Raw genomic sequence first — 19,131 nt, forward strand, 5'->3', positions numbered from 1 at the left:
GTGCTACGTTTGTGCCAGAATGTACCGCAAAAATTTTCGTTTGTACCACTTCCAGTACGAAGTTATAAGGGTTTTAAAGTGGAGAAACGGAAACCCCCTAAAGTGAAATTTCGAAACAAAACCTATTGCAATCGTTTGTGCTACGTTTGTGCCGGAATGTACCGCAAAAATTTTCGTTTGTACCACTTCCGGTACGAAGTTATAACGGTTTTAAAGTGGGGGGACTGGAGAAACGGCAGCGTCCAAACTTGGAATTTCGAAACAAAACCTATTGCAATCGTTTGTGCTACGTTTTTGCCGGAATGTATTGAATAAATTTTCGTTTGTACCACTTCCGGTACGAAGTTATAAGGGTTTTAAAGTGGGGGGGGGCTGGAGAAACGGAAGCCTCCAACCTTGGAATTTCAAAACTAAGCCTATGCCAATCGTTTCTGCTACATTTGTGCCGGAATGTTCCGGAAAAAAATTCGTTTGTACTACTTCCGGTACGAAATTATAAGGGTTTTAAAATGGGGAGCTGGGGAAACGGCAGCCCGCCACCTAGGAATTTCAAAACAAAACCTATTGCAATCTTTTGTGCTACGGTTGTGTCGGAATGTATCGCAAACATTTTTGTTTGTATCACTTCCAGTACAAAAGTATGACAGTTTTAACTAGGGGGCTGCCGTTTCCAGAACCCTCCGCCTTGGAATTTCGAGATAAGACTGTGTCAATCGTTTGTGGTAGTTTTTGCCGGAATGTACCGCAAAAAAATTACGTGCCTGAAGTTGGCCCCCACCTCTCGCAAATTACACCAAACGTTGCACATCGTTAATGCATCGTTAGTGCACGTTAGTGCATTTAGAACTAACGTTAGTGCTATCAGCGTTTACGAGATATTGAAGATTTTGCTGGGGGACCAACTTCATATGAAGTTAGCCCCCCACCCATCTTTATGCAGACAGATTTTCACTAAACTTAGCGCATCGTTAGTGCATCGTCAGTGCACTTAAACACACTAAGCACTACCGTAAGTGCTACCATATTTTGGGATTATTCAAGATTTTCGGTGGGGGGCCAACTTCAGAAATATCAAATTCTATACAAATAGAGGTAGAAACATGGGGTTGACGGTAATCGTTAGTGCATCGTTAGTGCACTTAAACACACTAAGCACTACAGTAAGTGCTACCGTATTTTGGGATTATTCAAGATTTTCGGTGGGGGGCCAACTTCAGAAATATCAAATTCTATACAAATAGAGGTAGAAACATGGGGTTGACGGTAATCGTTAGTGCATCGTTAGTGCACTTAAAAGCACTAAGCACTAACGTTAGTGTTACCACATTTTGAGATTTATTCAAAATTTTTGGTGGGGGCCAACTTCGGAAATATCAAATTCCATACAAAGTGTCAGTATTTTCAGGAATCAGTAACGAATGCACTAATTACTTTGTTAGTGTTTGAAGAGGGCGCAAATTCACGCTGACCACCAAAGATATTTTACTTCTAGCACCTACACTAATTAAGCACTAACGTTAGGGGTTGGTGCACGAAGAAGCACTAACGATGCACTAAGGATTGTACTGGAAATGATCATTAGTGCTTTTTAATTTGGCAGAAATTGGACACAGTGAAAAACTCCCCTTAAATTTCTTATGTGAGTTTCCTGAGATGTAACTGGCCATAACTACACTAATAGTGAAGCACTAATGAAAACGGCTGTAATTTTTTCGTTATTGGTTGAAGTGGGGCGCCAAGTTTATGAAAGCTTCCAAAGGTTTTTTTACTTGTAGGACCTACATTAATGAAGAACTAACGTTAGGTGTTAATGCACTAAGAAGCACTAACGATTTCAGTAGAAGAGGTCATTAGTGCTTTTGATTTTGGCGGAAATTTGACGCAATGAAAAATTCCACATAAATCTCTTATGGGATTTTTGTGGCATATAATTGGCCATATCTACATCAATAGTTAAGCATTAACGGAACTATGAGTGTTTTGCAGAAGCGCTAACGATACATTAACGAATGGACTTATTTTTCGTTACTGCTTGAAGTGGGAACCAAGTTCACGCTGGCCCGCAAAGGTTTCTTACTTGTAGCACCTACACTAATGAAGCACGAAACTTAGGTGTTGGTGCACTAGGAAGCACTAATGTTACAAGGAAAGAAAACTTTCGAAATTATCGTGAACTTAGCCCCCACTACAAGCACTAACGAAAAAATTAGTTTTATACGTTAGTGCATTGTTAGTACTTCTAGAAGATACAAGTAGTTTCGTTAGTGTTTCACCATTAGTGTAGAAATGGCCAATTATAAGTCTCAAAACTCCCATAAGAAACACATGGGGAATTATTCATTGTATCAAATTCCCATCGCATTCAAAAGCACTAATTACCTCTGTTAGTGCAATTGTTAGTGCATCGTAATTGCTTCTTAGAGCACAAACACCTAACGTTAGTGCTTCATTAGTGTAGGTGTTACAAGTAAAAAAAAAACCTATGGGGAAGTCAGCGTGAATTTCACACCGACACTTTAAGCACTAACGGAAAAAAGTCCAATTCGTTAGTGCTTCTATAAAGCACTAACAATTTCTTTAGGGCTTCACTATTAGTGTAGTTATGGCCAATTACATATCACGAGACTCACAAGATATTTAGGCAAATTTTTCATTGAATAAATTTCCGCCAAATTCAAAATCACTAATGATCTCTTCTAGAGCGATCGTTATAGGGATGCGCACGAGACGAGTCGAGACAGGATTTTCCTGACAAAATTCGAGTCGAGACACGGCTCTTCCAATAGAAAGATATATATATTTCGAGTCGAGACATCACTTTTACAGCACATTTTCGAGTCGAGACAGCCATAAATCTTGTCTCGTGCGCATCCCTAGATCGTTAGTGCATTGTTAGTGCTTCTTAGCGCATCTACACCTAAGGTTAGTGCTTCATTAGTAAATGTGCTATAATTAAAATACCTTTTGAGGCCAGAGTGAACTTAGCGCCCCCACCTGAAGCACTAACTAAAAACTTAGTGCTATTCGTTAGTGCATTGGTAGTATTTCTGGAAAACGCTAACAATTTAGTTAGAACTTCAATATTAGTTTAGTTATGCCCAATTACATGTAACGAAACACATAATAAATTTATGGGAAATTTTTCATTGCATCAAATTTCCGTCAAATTCAAGAGTACTAATGATCTATTCTAGTGCAATCGTTAGTGCATCGTTAGTGCTTCTAGAAAACACTAACTGTTTCGTTTGTCCTTCAATATTAGTGTAGTTATGGACAATTACATGTCACTAAACTCCTATAAGACATTTATTGGGAATTTTTAATTGCATCAAATTTCCGCCATATTCAAAAGCACTAATGATATCTTCTAGTGTAATTGTTAGTGGTTCTTAGTGCACCAACCCCTAACGTTAGTACTTCATTAGTGTAGGTGCTACAGGTACAATATCTTTGGAGGTCACGGTGAATTTGCGTCAACTTCAAGCACTAACAAAAAATTAATGCCATTCATTAGTGTATCGTTAGTGCTTCTAGAAAGCACTAAACGTTTGTATGGAATTTGATATTTCTGAAGTTGGCCCCACCAAAAATCTTAAATAAATCCCAAAATATGGTAATGCTAACCTTAATGCTTAGTGCATGTAAGTGCACTAACGATGCAATAACGATTGTCTTTAACTGCATGTTTCTACCTCTATTTGTATAGAATTTGATATTTGTGAAGTTGGCCCCCATCTAAAATCTTGAATAAATCCCAAAATATTGTAGCACTAACGTCAGTGTTTAGTATTTTAAGTGCACTAACGATGCACTAACGATTGCCGTTACTTCTATGTTCCTATCTCTATTTGTATAGAATTTGAAATTACTGAAGTTGCCCATCCCACCGAAAATCTTGAATGAATTCCAAAATATGGTAGCACCAACGATAGTGCTTAGTACGTTTAAGTGCAGTAAAGATGCACTAACGTTTGCCATTAACCCCATGTTTCATCCCTATTTGTATAGAATTTGATATTACTGAAGTTGACCACTCCACCAAATTTTTTGAATAAATCTCAAAATATAGTAGCACTAACGTTAGTGCTTAGTGCGTTTAAGTGCACTAATGATGCACTAATGATTGCCGTTAACACTATGTTTCTACCTTTATTTGTATAGAACTTGATATTTCTGAAGTTGGCCCCCCCACCAAAAATCTTGAATAAATCCCAAAATATGATAGCACTAACGTTAGTGCTTAGTGCTTTTAAGTGCACTAACGATTGCCGTTAACTCAATGTTTCTATCTCTATTTGTATAGAATTTGATGTTTCTGAAGTTAGCCCCCACTTTAAAACTATTATAACTTCGTACCGGAAGTGGTACAAACGAAAATTTTTGCGGTACATTCCGGCACAAACGTAGCACAATCGATTGGCATAGATTTTGTTTTGAAATTTTTAGGTGGGGGGGCTGCCGTTTCCCCAGACCCCCAATTCAAAACGCTTATAACTTCGTACCGGAAGTGGTACAAACGAAAATGTTTGCGGTACATTCCGGCACAAACGTAGCACAAACGATTGGCGTAGCTTTTGTTTTGAAATTCCTAGGTGGGGGCTGCCGTTTCCCCAGCCCCCACTTCAAAACCCTTATAACTTCGTACCGGAAGTGGTACAAACGAAAATTTTTGCGGTACATTCCGACACAAACGTAGCACAAACGATTGGCATATGTTTTTTTAAATTCCTAGGTGGCGGGATTGCCGTCTCCCAAGCCCCCCACATCAAAACCCTTATAACTTCGTACCGGAAGTGGTACAAACGAAAATTGTTTCGGTACATTCCGGCACAAACGTAGCACAAACGATTGGCATAGGTTTTGTTTCGAAATTTCACTTTAGGGGGTTACCGTTTCTCCAGCCCCCCACTTTAAAACCCTTATAACTTCGTACCGGAAGTGGTACAAACGAAAATTTTTGCGGTACATTCAGGCACAAACCTAGCACAAACGATTAGCATAGGTTTTGTTTTGAAATTTTTAGGTGGGGGGGCTGCCGTTTCCCCAGCCCCCCAATTCAAAACGCTTATAACTTCGTACCGGAAGTGGTACAAACGAAAATTTTTGCGGTACATTCCGGCACAAACGTAGCACAAACGATTGGCATAGGTTTAGTTTTGAAATTTCTAGGTGTCGGGCTGCCGTTTCCCCAGCTCCCCACTTTAAAACCCTTATAGCTTCGTACCGGAAGTAGTACAAACGAAAGTTTTTTCGGTACATTCCGGCACAAACGTAGCACAAACGATTGCCATCGGTTTTGTTTCGAAATTCCAAGTTTGGAGGCTGCCGTTTCTCCAGCCCCCACACTTTAAAACCCTTATAACTTCGTACCGGAAGTGGTACAAACGAAAATTTTTGCGGTACATTCCGGCACAAACATAGAGCAAACGATTGTCACTGGCTTTGTTTCGAAATTCCAAGTTTGGAGGCTGCCGTTTCTCCAGCCTCTACACTTTAAAACCCTTATAACTTCGTACCGGAAGTGGTACAAACGAAAATTTTTGCGGTACATTCCGGCACAAACGTAGCACAAACGATTGCCATCGGTTTTGTTTCAAAATTCGAAGTTTGGAGGCTGCCGTTTCTCCAGCCCCCCACTTTAAAACCCTTATAACTTCGTACCGGAAGTGGTACAAACGAAAATTTTTGCGGTACATTCCGGCACAAACGTAGCACAAACGATTCCCATCGGTTTTGTTTCGAAATTCGAAGTTTGGAGGCTGCCGTTTCTCCAGCCCCCCCACTTTAAAACCCTTATAACTTCGTACCGGAAGTGGTACAAACGAAAATTTTTGCGGTACATTCAGGCACAAACCTAGCACAAACGATTAGCATAGGTTTTGTTTTGAAATTTTTAGGTGGGGGGGCTGCCGTTTCCCCAGCCCCCCAATTCAAAACGCTTATAACTTCGTACCGGAAGTGGTACAAACGAAAATTTTTGCGGTACATTCCGGAACAAACGTAGCACAAACGATTGGCATAGGTTTAGTTTTGAAATTTCTAGGTGGCGGGCTGCCGTTTCCCCAGCTCCCCACTTTAAAACCCTTATAGCTTCGTACCGGAAGTAGTACAAACGAAAATTTTTTCGGTACATTCCGGCACAAACGTAGCACAAACGATTGGCATAGGTTTTGTTTTGAAATTTTTAGGTGGGGGGCTGCCGTTTCCCCAGCCCCCCAATTCAAAACGCTTATAACTTCGTACCGGAAGTGGTACAAACGAAAATTTTTGCGGTACATTCCGGCACAAACGTAGCACAAACGATTGGCGTAGCTTTTGTTTTGAAATTCCTAGGTGAGAGGCTGCATTGTCCCAGCCCCCCACTTCAAAACTCTTATAATTTCGTACCGGATATGGTACAAACGAAAATTTTGCGGAACATTCCGGCACAAACGTAGCACAAACGATTGGCATAAGTTTAGTTTTGAAATTTCTAGGTGGCGGGCTGCCGTTTCCCCAGCTCCCCACTTTAAACCCTTATAGCTTCGTACCGGAAGTAGTACAAACGAAAATTTTTTCGGTACATTCCGGCACAAACGTAGCACAAACGATTGCCATCGGTTTTTGTTTCGAAATTCCAAGTTTGGAGGCTGCCGTTTCTCCAGCCCCCACACTTTAAAACCCTTATAACTTCGTACCGGAAGTGGTACAAACGAAAATTTTTGCGGTACATTCCGGCACAAACATAGAGCAAACGATTGTCACTGGCTTTGTTTCGAAATTACAAGTTTGGAGGCTGCCGTTTCTCCAGCCCCACACTTTAAAACCCTTATAACTTCGTACCGGAAGTGGTACAAACGAAAATTTTTGCGGTACATTCCGGCACAAACGTAGCACAAACGATTGCCATCGGTTTTGTTTCAAAATTCGAAGTTTGGAGGCTGCCGTTTCTCCAGCCCCCCCACTTTAAAACCCTTATAACTTCGTACCGGAAGTGGTACAAACGAAAATTTTTGCGGTACATTCCGGCACAAACGTAGCACAAACGATTGGCATAGGTTTCGTTTCGAAATTCCAAGGTGGGGGGGCTGCCGTTTCCCCAGCCCCCCCACTTTAAAACCCTTATAACTTCGTACCGGAAGTGGTACAAACGAAAATTTTTGCGGTACATTCCGGCACAAACGTAGCACAAACGATTGGCATAGGTTTCGTTTCGAAATTCCAAGGTGGGGGGCTGCCGTTTCCCCAGCCCCCCCCCCACTTTAAAACCCTTATAACTTCGTACCGGAAGTGGTACAAACGAAAATTTTTGCGGTACATTCCGGCACAAACGTAGCACAAACGATTGGCATAGGTTTTTTTTCGAAACTCCAAGGTGGGGGGGGCTGGCGAAATGCACCTAGTTTTTTTCTTTTTTTTTTTTTATTTAAGGGGTGTCATAGAATACAGGGTATCATATTCTCGTTCCTTTGACTGGGATTGGTTACGTCTGCAGGATTTTGGAACACGATCGATATTCTGCTGGGTAGATTAGGATTTTCTTTCATTATATGTTGAGGTGGGCGGTCATAATAGTATTTCCAATAGTACCATACGATATCTATCCAAAGATATTCGACGATACTGATGTAAGGATTTGAGAGGTAGACTCTCCCGTTTTACTCATACAGAGGAATTTATTATTGTACTTACGAAACAAGAATCAAAACTAGCGTTTTTAAAAATGATTCGAAAAGTCTTAAGGTTCATCAATGAAATATATAAGTAGGGATCAATTCTATATTTAAATATTATGTAGTTACACCTAATACGTGCTTCACCTCATTTTGTATAATGTCACCAGACGATAACTAGAATAAGCTACATTCTCCCTCTCTCTCTCTCGTTCTAGGACACATACAAAGCGGTAGTTGCAAGAAATCCAGTAATTGATATAGCCACTATGTTTTCAGATACAGATCTTCCTGATTGGTAAGTTTTGATTATTGTTCTAAATATTTTACCAGAAATAGCAGTGCGAAAGATAACTAACTAACTCTATGGCTTATGGAACCCGGAGGTTCAATGCCGCGTTCACAAAATCTCTCCACTGACTTCTATCCTTAGCCAACTGGATCCAGTTTCTACTTTATATTCCTATCTCTGCGAGATCCATCTTAATATTGTCCTCCCATCTGCGCATAGGTCTTCCTAATGGTCGTTTTCCTATTGGTCTTACCGCTAACACTTTGAAAGCGTTTCTACTTTCTTTCATCCTAGCTACATGACCTGCCCACCTAAGTTTCCTAGAGGTGATGACCCTAGCAATGTTTGATAAACCATATAAATTGTGTAGCTTCTCGTTATGAAGTTTCCGCCACTCCCCATTCAGGTTCACCTTGGGTCCGAATATTCGTCTCAGGATCTTGTTCTCAAATACTTTCAGTCTATGTTCTTCTTTCAGAGTAAGCGATGATGTTTCGCAACCATATAGAACAGCGTTTCACAACCGGTGTGCCGCGAATGGACCGCTGGTGTGCCGCGAGGAAATCGAAACAAAATTATTAATTCTATAGCAACGAAATTGCAAGACATAGGAAAAATGTATATTTTTGTATTTCACATTGCTATGAATTTCTACCATGGGAAAAATTACTGTAATTGTAATATATTATTCTACATCTATTACTGTGTAGCAGACAGTATTTCGGCTCGCACACATTTCCACGGTTAGCTGCTATGTTAAGCTTCAATTGAGAGTCATACTAACACCGAGAAATAGAAGCACTTGTACGGTACGCGTCAAGTGAACGTTCGTAGAACACTCATTCGCACGTGAATGACAGAACAACACTTTGTTCAATAGCTGTGTTTTGACTTCGACGCATCACAAGTTGTGTGATTGCAATAATATACACTGATTTTGGTTAAGACAGCAAAGTTAAAAGTACAAGACATTTGTTTGTTAGTTCGTTATTTAGTGATCTTCGTTCTTAGTGAAAGGTTGGATACAGTTTTCGAAAAAGAAAGCGTATTTTTAAAAATCTGAATCATATATTTCATTGCAATTGTTTTCTATTTTAAAATTAGAATGTAAAATAAGCATAATGAATTAGCATGGGGGGGGGGGGTAAACAGTGATCGAGCTTTCATCTCTGTGAGAAGGAGATCAGTAATCACAGAAAAAACACCATGGTATCTTATATTTACAAATAATAATAATAATGAGTGTGCCGCGAGAATTCAAATTACACCCGTAGTGTGCCGCAAGTTGAAAAAGGTTGGGAAACGCTGATATAGAACAACAGGCATGATTATCGTTTTATATATTTTAAGCTTCAAATTCCTCGACAGAATTCGCGACAACAAGAGATTTTGAACTGAATAATAACATGAATTCCCTGTTTTTAGTCGACATTTAATTTCTTCGTGAATATCATTTTCGTCTGTTAATATTGATCCTAGATATTTGAAACTATCCATTTTATCAAAAGTATTTTTTAATATTTTAACACATCCATAATTTGCTGTATTACGGTCCCGACGCACTTCCATGTATTTAGTTTTCTCTGCATTTACTTCTAAACCCATGTCCCAACAAGAGTTTAATAAGATCTCTGCATTTCTTTCTATTGTTCTCCTATAATCCCCTATTAAATTTGCATCATCAGCATATGCCATAACCTGGTGAATACCGTTCAACTCTAGGCCCTGGTTGCTATCTTTGATTTTCCTTGTAGCGTATTCCAGAACAAAGTTAAATAAAAATGGCGGCAACGCATCTCCTTGTTTCGGGCCATTTTCGACGTGAAAGCTCGTGGACAAAAATTTTCCTACCCGGACTTTACTTTGAGATTCATTTAAACATATCTTAATTAATCTAATTAGCTTTCTCGGTATTCCAAGTTCTGTAAGAACGTTGTATAATGTTTCTCTCCTATCTGAGTCGTACGCCTTTCTAAAATCAATAAATAGTTGATGTACCGGGGTATTGTATTCCCACTTTTTTTTCGAGTATTTGGCGAATGGTAAATATTTGGTCGATAGTTGATCGATTTCGTCTAAATCCGCACTGATAATCTCCAATAATTTCATCTGCGTGCGAAAGATACTAGCAATAAATTTCAGCTATTTACATTCCATAGTTAATTAATTAGTATTCATAATGGGGGTATATTAATGATAAAAATTCCTCTTACTTGTTCTTGTAAAGATAGGTATAAAGCAATCCCTAGTAACTAGTGTTGTAAAAAAACGGTTTTTTTTCTGTGAAGTTTTTTTTCAATAAAAAACATCGTTCTTTTTCATGTTTTTTTTCAAATGTCTGTTTTTTTTCTGGCAGCTATTATTTATTGATTTATGTTGAAGATTATTGAAATAATCAATAGAACTTGAGTCGAAGCCTTCGTAACTTACAAATCGCTTGTTTCCTTGTACCTATACGAGCAAAATCGTGTGATTATTCCTTTCGGGCCCAGGTCATTTTTGGCGTTTTCCTACCTTGTCAGTTAGTGACTTATTGCTCAAAAGCCATTTACCCTATTGATATGGTTAAGACCTTGCTTTTTAGAAAAGGAATGTGGCTATTTTTTGGTGTACGTTACATTGCAGTGTTGCGAGCGGGTGGAAAATTACTGAGGGAAATGTAGGGATGAAAATTTACGAAAAAATCCCTAACCGAAATTCAAGACTTTTTGTATCTAGCACCACTCTTGCCATATGGGTCCAAGTCACCTAAAAAATTTCTTTGATGCGTTGACAAGGTACAGTGAAAACCTGAAGTCGCTGGCTTCCATTCAAAGAGAGAAAGAAAAAAAATCTCTGTTTCCATACACATGAAATTTTGACACTTTTTACGCCTCAGAAGCAAAAATCAACAGATATGCCGGGTCTACAGCTTCTCTAATTATCCTATTGAAACTTTTTATGGTGCGTTCTGTAGGCTAAAGAGATGGCTTTCAGGTAGAGGTACATTTGTTCCAACGTAGCGAGCAAGAGGGAAATAATAGAGGGGAAAGGGAAATTTGCCGAATTTTTCACTTAAAATCGGGAATTAATTGTTTTGGCTGGGAATACTGCCATAAAACAGACGTAAACTATATGAAAGTAAATTTTGGTACCATAAGAATATATCCTACAAGTATCATGACGATATCTAACAAAGTAAGCATGAATTTAAAAAAAAAAAATCTCATTCTAACTCAGAAATGCACAATTTCCTTACCATTTACAGAACATGGTTTATTATAAGCCTCAACTGTACTTTCCTAATTATTCTATCGAAACTTTTTATGGTGCGCTGTGTAGGCTAGGGACGAGGCTTTCAGACAGTGGTACGTTTGTTCGAATGTAGCCAACAAGAGAGAAATAATAGAGACAAAAAGAGAATTTTCCCAAAATTTCCCCCTAAAATCGGAAAATAAAATTTTCTGTAGCTGGCAACAGTGCTAGCACACACACACACAAACTATCTTAAAAGAAGCTTTGGTATCCCTATAATATATCCTACAAGTATTGTGACGATATCTAATAAAGTAAGCAGGTCATTAAAAAATATTTCAGTCTACCTAAAAAAAAAATCACAGTTATCTTTCCACTTAGAGAACAACGTGTACTGTAAACCTCAACTGTACTTCTCCTAACTATCCTATTGAAACTTTCTATAGTGCGTTGTGAAAGGCAAAGACAATACTTTCAGATACTGGTACTTTTGTTCCTATGTAGCCAACAAGGGGGATATAATAGATAAAACATGTAATTTTCCCCTAACATCTTGAATTAAAAATTTTCTGTAGCTGGCAACACTGCTACCAGACAGACAAAAACTATCTTAAAATAAACACTGGTACATTACTAATATATCCTACAAGTATCATGGATATATTTAAGAAACAATGCTTCTAATTACCAAAAATATATTTCGATAAACAGAAAAGTAGGGGAAAATCAAGAGTTAGAACCTAAATCCGAATTTTCGTGCGTCCCCTAATTACCCCACTGTAACGATGTGTACCCGAGCTTGTTCAGTAAGAACAAATGTTCGACTGGCGTAAGTTGACTTGCATTCGGACGTATAGGTACAGTTTATAACAAAAATTTCGATTTTTTGCCCAAATTCAAGAAGATTTTAATTTCCGTAGTTGGCAACACTGTACGCAAGCCTGTCCAATTTATGTCAACAATTAGGTATTCATTCGACGTGTTTACCTGACAAGTCTTGAGGAGGTCTCTACAACGAATGAAGCTACAGGGGAAAAGTATTAAAGAAAATTCGAAAATTCTCGAATTTTTGACTGGGGTAATATTTGAGAAGGAAATTCGACACACAGAAGAAAAAGAAACTAAAAAGATAAACTATGGATTAAAAAAGTGACACACCCGTATGTGCCACTTTGGCCAACTGGGTCTGAAAGGGTTACGAGTGTACATTTAATTACATTGTTTTGACTACTAACTTGTGTTGTAATAATTAGGCCTACAGTCTTGACTAATAATAATATCGTTGTTGTAAACAATCACAATTTCTCCATTTTACATCTTAGTTCCAATACTGATGCTGAGAAATGCAGGGTATTTCAAAATGAATATCGGGGAATTAAGTCTCCGTAGTACTTATTACATTTTACCTACAATTATAAACGATACATCAAATAAAAGAACACCTCAAACAGTTTTTGCTTTAAGTGTTCGATGTGAGCTTCATTCGTCACATGGCACACATTGAGTCAATAGGTGAGAAAGGCCCATAAACTTTCCGCCATATGGCACAAAACATTCAATTCACACAGACATTTGCACTGTAAATATAGATTCAGGCTTTGCAAAATTAAAACACACAAAGCTTTCTGGTCTCTAGTCTCCATTTTTGCTACTTGCTCTTTCTAACAGCAGACAGAGAAAATAATGCATGGCATGCGTGTGTACAAAACTGTTTGAGTTGCTCTTTCATTTGATAATACTTATAATTGTAAGTTAATTGTAATAGATACTACAATGTTTCAAACCCTAATATTAATTTTGAAACACCCAGTATTACTTCAAATTATGTCATCCTATATTCATGTCTTGTATGTACGTACATATCATCAGGGCCGGCTCTAGGCAATTTGTCGCCCCTTGCCGCTTCCCTCTTTCTCCAGAAAGAACAAATCTTAAAAGTCACAATTTTAAGTATGCTACTCCAGCATGAACAACGAAGGGGAGGGAAACTACACTCGCACTCAGAAAGGCTTAAATACTTACTAGAAATACAATATTGTTGTGTCTGTTTTTTTCTTTCTTTAAATATTAATCTATTATGTTAGTGAAAGATAAAGCAAATACATCTGAAAGATGATAATCCTTTTTATAGAATTCAATATCGAGTTTCAACCTCAACATGTCAGTTTGCAATTATAGTGCAACTAGCTCTTTTACCTTTATTTCTGGATTTTCCTTCTACATCTGTTATTTTTTTAAAGTGTTTCCATCTTCAATGATAACGATCTTATTTGCGACAAAGACAAGAGAAGGTTTCATATCAGAACTCTGATAACTAACCAAAGTGGACAGGCGTTCGAGAATTGAGTTCTTGTACTTGGCAACAATCAAGCAATTTATTCTGGGATTTATTTCACTATTTGCTTTAGCACTGACCATGTGACAAACTAATGCGACCTAAACATAATTTATGAATGTAGTATTCAAATAGAAGGTCAGCTTAGTAAATTTAGCTACCATGATCATAAAGTCTGTTTCCAACAAGGAACATTTATTTTAAATAAAATACTTATGACAGATAATGCAGTCCCGTGCAAATGCACGTGTTTCACATATGGTAGAGCCAGCTATGCATATCATATATCTAGTCGACAAATTATTTATATATGATACTCAGAAAAATACTAGTAGGCAAATTAATATTAGTTTTTACCTTTAGACAAGTTATTTGCATTTTATACTGTTCATGATATTATTTTCGTACTTATTAAAGGCCTACTTTCACGAAAAAAACAAATGTTCATTTATACTTTTATTTCTTCGTTGATATTGGTGAAACAGTACAGAAACCCGGATTATTAGTAGGTACGCTACTCATATAAATTGTAAAATATTTGTACCGTATCAGTATTTAGTGTTTAATTTATGTTGCATTTTTTGGTAATTACATCTACATAAAAATACTGCAGACTTAAATGGCGTAAGATACATTACAAATGACTATTTGAAAAAAAACAAAATTTAGAAAAAAAACGAGAGGCAATGTTTTTTTTCTAAAAAAAACGTACATTTCTGAAAAAATACGAACGGTTTTTTTTCTATTTACAACACTACTAGTAACAGAGACAACTTGCAAACCGCTTGCTATAAGCTTGAATTGCAAGTCGGCCAAGCTTACATCCAGCTTGATTAGAAAGCGTGCAAGCACGCCGCAAGCTGGATTCCAGTAACGAAGTTACATGGGGACAACCTTGCATTCAGGGTTCCATTCAAGCTTGACGTAAGTGTTTTACAAGTCAAGTCAAGTTAACAACCAATGAAAGGCCAGTGATGCTATGACGCTCTACAAAGGGTCTAAAGCGTCGCTTGCAAGTACAACAAAAGGCAGATTGTATGGAAGCATGAGTTTCAAGTGCAGGCGTAGAAAGCCAAAAGAAAAGCACGCGCCAACTGGTCGAAAACTTTTTTGCTACTAGGAATATAATATGCCAATCAACAAAATATTGGCGTTTTTGAAACACATTGAAATCACTAATATGGCAGAATCTTATTTAATAGACATAGCGTTATGCATAAAATTAATACATTTATCATTTCTCTAATATCTCTGAAAACTAATGGCCAATATTAGTTCTTATTTCATTACTATTTCTGTTACTATATAATTAAATCGAAATATTGTCAAAATTGTTCCAAAATTGTTCAGATGTGCCGTGCCGTGGGTAGGGCCAGCGAAGCGATGGTCCCGGGCGCCGATTTTCCACGGCACGGCAATGGAAATAAACTATAAAATATTGATGTATCTATTAGATTGTTGGTAATTTTCGATATGTCTGCCTTTAGACGAATGCATTTGGTTTATTGATATTTTTCATCCAGAATTAAAAATATACCTTTCAGCCAATGATGTACGCTCGTTTTCTGATGGAAATCAGCATCCATCAAGGAATCTCTTTGATTTTGGAAAGAAAGGAATTTTAATGAAGTCAAATCAGGCAACTAAATTGATTGGTAGCAAGCCATACCTCAATTCATTGATTTTTCAATAGAAATAGCAAACGTATAAGGTCGAGCATGACAATTAATGCTGGATGACTTTCTCCTTCAATATACACGGTATTTTATCGGGTATTGTTCTCGTAAGCTGATCCGAAACGTTATCACAATATCCTTTCGTAAAAAGTATACCAATTGGAAGGTAGTCGGTCAGAAGGACATATTGCAATCCAAAATACCAGGTACTAATGTCATCATATCCCCGATGGACTTCACAAACTTTTCGTTTGTCCATAATTTCTCTCTCAAAATGTGAATATCTGGAATCCATAAAGCCTCAACGATTTCAAACATTTTTAATAGATCATCTTGCAAAATAATGTGCAATTTTCTAAATACTTCTCGTGTGATGAAAAACGTTCATTACCGATTCATCTTTCGGTTTTCACTGTCGGCGTTTTAATCAAATATCTATTAGATAACAGTTTCAAATGAGGCACTTGAATCACCATGAGTCAATTTCAATTGCTGCTTTTTTTCCATATAATTACACTTAGTGCTCATTGTTTGATACACAAAGATTCTGTCCAGAAATTCAGCTATTTCCACGGCAATCCAATTATATCAATTTTAAAAATATTTCAAAATCCAATAATGTTATTGCTATTTTGCTGTAGAGCTCACTTACAGTATATCATACTGTGATTTATCATTAGGGTCTATCAGCGATATCCATGTATTGAACATCAAAACGTATCACATATCAATTTAATCGAAATGGTATCACTTATCAAACCGTACAAACTCATTAACTAGAGTATTTTTTATAGTAGTTTGTAAGAATTGGTGGGCAGTGATCAGTGGTGTATTTAAGGAGCCTTCCAGACTTAATCCCCCCGAAATTTTATTTACTATTTTAAAGTAAATGAAATATCTTGCTGAATGTTCACATTTCCAGGAATAAATTAGCAAGGCCCTCCGAAACGAAATCGTAAATACGCCACTGATAGTGATAAATTGCTATAATAAACTTAAGCTTTAAAACATTGTGGAAAACGTTAAAAAAATGGAGGCAGTTGAAGATTATATATTATAACACTTAGCTAATCCTAAGAAATTGATGTAATGGTTGTCGGTTGGTCTGTGAACTTTACGGATTTCATTCGTCTTTATATACATTTAATATTATTAGTTTACATAAGTATTGTATTCAAATTAAAAAATAAATACTAGTACTATCAATTTCATCTTTATACATCACATTATTTCAATAAAATCTTCTGTTCTTTTTATATTGATATTCATATCACTAACAAGAGCGATCTATACTTTTCTTAATCTGCAGGTGTGCAGTAGAAATGGGCTCTTCTCTACACGAAGTTGATCATAGTAACATAGAAATGTTGCAAAAGATGCGAAAGAAATCACCAATCTACTTTGTGTCTAAAGTAAAAACTCCAACATTATTGCTTATAGGTAAAAATGATAGAAGAGTCCCTCCTAACCAGGGAATTGCCTATTACCTTGCTCTTCGGCAAAGAGGAGTAAAAACATTGTAAGTATATTTGAAACAAAAATATGTCATTAGGACATATCATCAGTCTGCTTACTACTCGTCTTTGGAAAATATCTATCGCCCTCTATATACTTGTATTGTGAATTTGCAGTGCCTAGAAACGAAACTAACATAAGTTAATAATTGTTAAATAAAATGTTATTGACAAAAAATTCTACAAACAGATGTTTAGTCAGGGTTATAATTAATGCTGTCCAAATCGATTTTTCCGAAAATCGAAACTCGATTCTTGCAAAAAGTTGAAATTTCAAACAATTGATTTTCGGTTTTTGGTTTCCAAAACCAAAATTTTCGGTTTCAATTTTTAAGACCAGATTTCAGGATTTAGGATTTAGATTTCTGGGCTTTCGACATCTATGGCCATTTAGCCCGTCACGTTTAGAGGAACGAGGACTATCCACGGAAAGGGAAGGAAGAAAGGATTGGAAAAGGAAGGAAGCAGCCTGGGACCTATGAGTTAGGTACCACCCCAGCATTTGCGTGGTGAGAATGAGGAAAACCCAGGAAAGCCTGATTCAGGGTGGCTGGCCTGAAAAAGCGTTTTACATTTTTTCGATCGAGTGCCCACACCAGGAATCGAACCCGGGACCGCTCGCACCCAAGGCAAGAGCATTAGCGACTACGCTACGCGGGGTCTGCTTATAAAATCGAAATTCAGTTTCGATTTCCAAAATCCATTTTTCGGATTTCGAAACCAAAAATAAATTTTTGGTTTTGTCTCTTCACTATGCTATCCTTATTTTAAGGTGAATATAAACGTAAATAATGAAACGAAGTGAAAATAATATATAGAAACAAAACACTCGCATATCTGAACGTGTTTAATATGTGCTACAAAGTGGGCATACGATAGTAATGTTCTACAATACACTAATGTCCTACTTATGCATGATGTGAGCGTTCCTTGCGTGAAAGGTGGCTAGTTCACCTTCAATGCGTATGAGCCCTGTTTTGAACCCCGAGATCGCTACATTAGAACATAGTGACTGCAGATCTGAAACAGTAGCTTGACACAACATGTGAAATTGCTTGCATGAAAAGACACTGTCAAAAAGAGAAAAGTGTCCAGATATCTGATTTGAAAATTGATCGCCTGGTGAATAAGGTGTTTGAACATATATTTACTCCCACTCCGCACCGAGTAATGGCAATCCCTTGCTGATAGACATTTGTTTTGCCATTTGGCGTGGGATTTTCCTAGATTGTTATACTTTCACCGACATTTGCCGCCTTAACAAGGCCCCCGAGGTTAAGTGTCATTTTTTTTAACATCTAGAATCACCCTCGTGTTCAGCACTAGTGATGAGCAAATGCAAGACCAGGACCAAGACCCGGGTGGTCTTGGTCTTGGTCTTGCTGCAAGAGTCTTGCAGGTCTTGCTTTTAAGAAATCTTATGCTTTTCATAGGTAAATTTTACTCTGGATAAATTCTAAAATACTACAATAGTAACGGAAATACAATGTATGTTTCTAAATGTAATATAGTTCACAGTGTTCGAAGTGAAAAAAAAGCAGAGGCAGTATGTTTTATTATAATTTTGACTCACCATACCGGCTATTTAAATATTGTCTTGATCACTGAAAAACCAGAGACGGTATGTCTTCATTACTGAAAAACCGGAGGTGATATGGCATACCACCGCATACCGTCTCACTTCGACCACTGATAGTTTACCTTCGTTTAAGTATGATGATAGTGTACAACATAGGTGATAATCTTTTTCAATGGGTGCCCGCGCTTCACTACTTATAAGATAAATTACAACGTTTCGTAATATTTTTATATTTTTAACAGATCCATTACTCCCCTGGTTCCCAAACATTGGGGAGACTACCCCTGAGACGCATGAAAGAAAAAACAACACGGTAGAGATTACTGAAATACCATGAATTGCTACCCGTAAATTATTTTTACACACTAGAGGCGTCAGATATTTTTTATTTCCAATCAAAATTAGCTAATCTTCATATTCAACGAACTTCCAATTAAATATTGAGATTTTGTTTTACCGATTCCAGTAAGCACTCTATGGAACAGAAACATGGACATTACGCAAAAGCGATGAAAAATATATTGGAGGCTTTCGAGAAAAGGAGGGAATTAGCTGGGTTGAACGGAAAACGAATGACAAGGTATTAGTAGCAGTAGGGGAAAAAAGAATAATTTTAGATGTAGTTAAGAGGAGGCAAAGGAATTGTTTGAGACATTGGCTGAGGAGGAACTTTATTATGAGGGACGTCCTATAGGGTATGGTGGAAGGAAAGAGAGGGAGGGACAAAGGAAATTGTAGTTGAAGGAAAATATTAAAATAGAAAATTGCTACGTCAAGACGAAGAGACTAGCTGAGGACCACCGTATATTGAAGCTTCTGAGTTGCAACAAGTCACCTGCCAATATTGAC

General features: G+C 37.4%; 1 protein-coding gene across 2 annotated transcripts in view; it reads left to right on the forward strand.

Moving 5' to 3' along the window:
- The window catches only part of LOC145693999 (acylamino-acid-releasing enzyme-like), an 86,137-nt gene that overhangs the window by 58,404 nt on the left and 8,602 nt on the right, over nt 1-19,131 (forward strand). For both annotated transcript variants that reach the window (XM_081770143.1, XM_081770144.1), the window contains exons 11-12: nt 7,871-7,950; nt 16,499-16,708. In XM_081770143.1, the coding sequence (XP_081626269.1) occupies nt 7,871-7,950; nt 16,499-16,708 (290 nt within the window). The remainder of the gene's footprint in view (nt 1-7,870; nt 7,951-16,498; nt 16,709-19,131) is intronic.

This window comes from Thermobia domestica, chromosome 9, assembly GCF_964235325.1.
Source record: "Thermobia domestica chromosome 9, izTheDome1.hap1.1, whole genome shotgun sequence".
Taxonomy (NCBI): domain Eukaryota; kingdom Metazoa; phylum Arthropoda; class Insecta; order Zygentoma; family Lepismatidae; genus Thermobia; species Thermobia domestica.